This window comes from Abrus precatorius, unplaced genomic scaffold, assembly GCF_003935025.1.
Source record: "Abrus precatorius isolate BTA unplaced genomic scaffold, Abrus_2018 Scaffold8, whole genome shotgun sequence".
In the NCBI taxonomy this organism is placed as follows: domain Eukaryota; kingdom Viridiplantae; phylum Streptophyta; class Magnoliopsida; order Fabales; family Fabaceae; genus Abrus; species Abrus precatorius.
In genome coordinates this window covers 30,773,707-30,776,660 of record NW_020874428.1, presented here as the reverse complement: position 1 = coordinate 30,776,660, position 2,954 = coordinate 30,773,707, and the positions used below count along the sequence as shown (strand labels likewise).

Sequence of the window (2,954 nt, the reverse complement as noted above, 5' to 3'; positions counted from 1 at the left end):
ACAAAAAAAATCACATTTTTTTACAGTTAAAAATCACTACAATTAACCGAAAAAAATTCAAAAATCAAAATATAATAAAAAATAGAAAACCAAATTTGTTTTAGAAATTACTACTTTTATCTATAACAAGATACTACTTTTGACTAAATAATATTTGGAATTTACAAAACACGTATCAAGTTTTATACTTTTAGAAGATAAACAGATATTCATAGGACAAAATAATCATTCGATATCTATAATTGGCGGAATTTGGACGTTCCAATTCAGTAATTGAAATGAGCTCTAAATTGTTATGAGACTTATTCTTTTCTTAATGTGCGTAATGCAATAAGAAAAAGAGATACAAAAGAAAATAAAAAAGTGTAAGACAAAATAAGTAATGCAATAAAAAAAGATTAAAAAAAAATATTGTGAGAATTATTATTTTCTTAATGCGTCTGATACCGCTGTATTAAAAGCTGTACAATTTTTTATACTTGAGATGTTAGCAAATTCCAACTGTTGAGTTAGCAAATTAAGCAAATTGCACCCTTCGTGATACATCTTCGTACCTTAACTTCCAATCAACCCTATGGCTGCATGAAAACTGAAATGATGTTGAATATAGTAAACAATATGTATGCCCATATCTCATATATGTTTAATAAAAGAGTCAAATTTCAGGGAAAGTTTACTCTAGGTCAACGGAAATAATCATACAATAAATGAAAACAATGGGGAACTGGGTGTTGGCTATACGTTCAACTATTAAACGTGATCCCTGAAGAGTAGGAGGGGATTATGTTTGGAATTTGTCTTGTAATTCAAAAGAAAGCAAATAGGTATTTCCATTGTCTTTTAAGTTCAGCCAGTATATTTATATTTAAGTCCATCAATATTTGAGAGAGATAATTAAAACTGTTGCCATGACGATTCGTCAATGCGGATTTGAAAATGAAAAGACCGAAAAGTAAAACAATAAGGACATGCATTGATGTTAATAATAAAAAAATAAAATGTACTCCTTCAGCTAAAGAGATAATTTCAAGTCAATGGTTTACATAATTCTCAATATGCAGACACCATGATGCTAGAAGCCAATTTCTGATCAAGAAATTGTTGACCGAAAAAATGGATCAAGAAACTAAGTAGCCGTGAAAGTTATATACCTAAAAATCTCTAGGGTCAACAAATGCATTCCCTATTTGTCTCTTCATCAGCAATTCATCCTTTTCGTCACAGTGGTTTGAAAGTCTTTTTGTGTACCAAACATCATCGATACACGACATAGAAGCGGTTTGAGGAACATGGTTTACTAGTGGATCACCAAACCCTAACTCAGTTATGACCACTCTGCAATCCTTCAAACTTTCTCCCAATCTTGATGTGAACCTCCATATAGATTCCATTAGCTCCCCGAGGTTCTCTCCCTCCCCGTGAAGTCCATAGAGGAATAGAAACCCAAAAGGTCTACAAAGTGAGCCACTCACCGACATTCTCAGGCATGGGAAAATTTTGTCCCTTGCATGATTTAAAGTTGTGTGAAGAAACCTAAGTGGTTGAGACTTTTTAAGCTGAAGCTTATAAGCTTCACAAGTATTCCATATGCTAAAGATGATCCACGAGCTTGTGATTTCATTGTTGATTATGTCTTCACTTTCTTTCTTTCTCTGCAAGTTGAGCCAGCCTTCATCTTTGTAATAACTCACCCAAGTGCCCAAGCTGAGTTTCTCCTTCAAAATGACGTCCATGTCTAGTAGATACAACTCTTTGGCCCTCAAGGTTCTTTTGTATAAGGAAATTGCTTGGTCTATGTTTACCTTCTCAATTTTTATATCCTTGGAAATATGCTTTGCCGGGAAACTAATTGGATGGACAAATATGACAAGTGAGCTTAGGTTCACATAGTTGCATTTGTTGGTAAATAGGTTTCTAGAGGCATCGTTGTTCTTTTCAGTGGCTAGGAATGCGTATTCAGCTCCATTTCTCAGCATCCATTCTTCAACTGAGGCGACAAGTTTTAGTCCAACCCCCTTTCTCCTGCATAAATGAGTAAATGTTCTGTGGCATCATTCAGTACAACACTAACTATTGCATGCAATCTATTGCTTCAGAACCAACTTCAAGATTTTACATATCCTGTTAAGTAAACGAAATTGTGTGTGTATTAGTATTAGTATTACCTGTGTGTAGGAGAGACCCTAAGGCCTAGTATGCAACCTATCTTCAGCATTGATTCAGAAGGAGTTCCCATACTCTTAATGCATCCTCGAACCACCCCGACAAGCTCCCTGCTTTCGAGCAGCTCAGCCACCTGTAAGCATTATGAAGCATATGATTAGTATGTAGATTTGCAGCTTTGCACATAATGTCGTATGTAAGGAAATAGGTAAAGTTATCATAAAAGAGAAGTAGAATGAAAATGTGGACTATTGGAGAATATGAAGATGCTTGATGGATGGAGTGCGGATATTTATAATTAACTTCAACCCAAGTTTCCAAGTGTGGATATGAAAAGATACTCATGTAAAGGGCAAAAAGGAAAGGTATATTAGCTACCAACCAACATAACATGAAGGGGATAGAACCTAATCCTAGATAAAGGGTCACCCATCATGTTGGTGAAAATGGAGACCCCTTTTTTAGTCCCAATTTCACAGTTTCTCTCAAGCTTCCCCACCACCTTAACATCTCTATCTTCATCAAACTCTCTTATAAGAACCCTGCTCTCTATACTGCGAGTGTCAACCATTTCTTCTCTCCTTAGATAAAAGAAGCAAGTGATGTACTAGATATGAGGTGTGAACTGGGAAAGGAAAGATTTCTTTTTCTGAGATTGGATCTTTCTCGATTGGGCTCACTCCCAACCATCCAATTAATTCATGTTGCATCCTTATATAGGGTGAAAATTTATTAGTTGTTAATTCACAATGTCCTATGATCTTGTGTCGTTCTCCGTCAAAATATACCGT

General features: G+C 35.2%; 1 protein-coding gene across 1 annotated transcript; it reads right to left on the bottom strand.

Moving 5' to 3' along the window:
* Nucleotides 1-1,151: 1,151 nt before the first annotated feature.
* On the bottom strand, nt 1,152-2,734 carry LOC113874693 (probable N-acetyltransferase HLS1-like). The gene is made up of 3 exons (XM_027512907.1): nt 2,546-2,734; nt 2,166-2,296; nt 1,152-2,022 (listed from the first exon to the last, which is right to left on the bottom strand). Exons 1-3 carry the CDS (start codon nt 2,732-2,734, stop codon nt 1,152-1,154), a joined length of 1,191 nt encoding a protein of 396 aa, XP_027368708.1.
* Nucleotides 2,735-2,954: the final 220 nt, after the last annotated feature.

Bases quoted from the DNA above. Each gene is read 5' to 3' on its own strand.
- LOC113874693 (XM_027512907.1), bottom strand. From the start codon at position 2,734: ATGGTTGACACTCGCAGTATAGAGAGCAGGGTTCTTATAAGAGAGTTT. The intron at 2,297-2,545 runs GTTGGTAGCTAA...TAATGCTTACAG, and splicing joins ATCCCCTTCATGTTATGTTG to GTGGCTGAGCTGCTCGAAAG. The intron at 2,023-2,165 runs GTAATACTAATA...TCATTTATGCAG, and splicing joins AGGGTCTCTCCTACACACAG to GAGAAAGGGGGTTGGACTAA.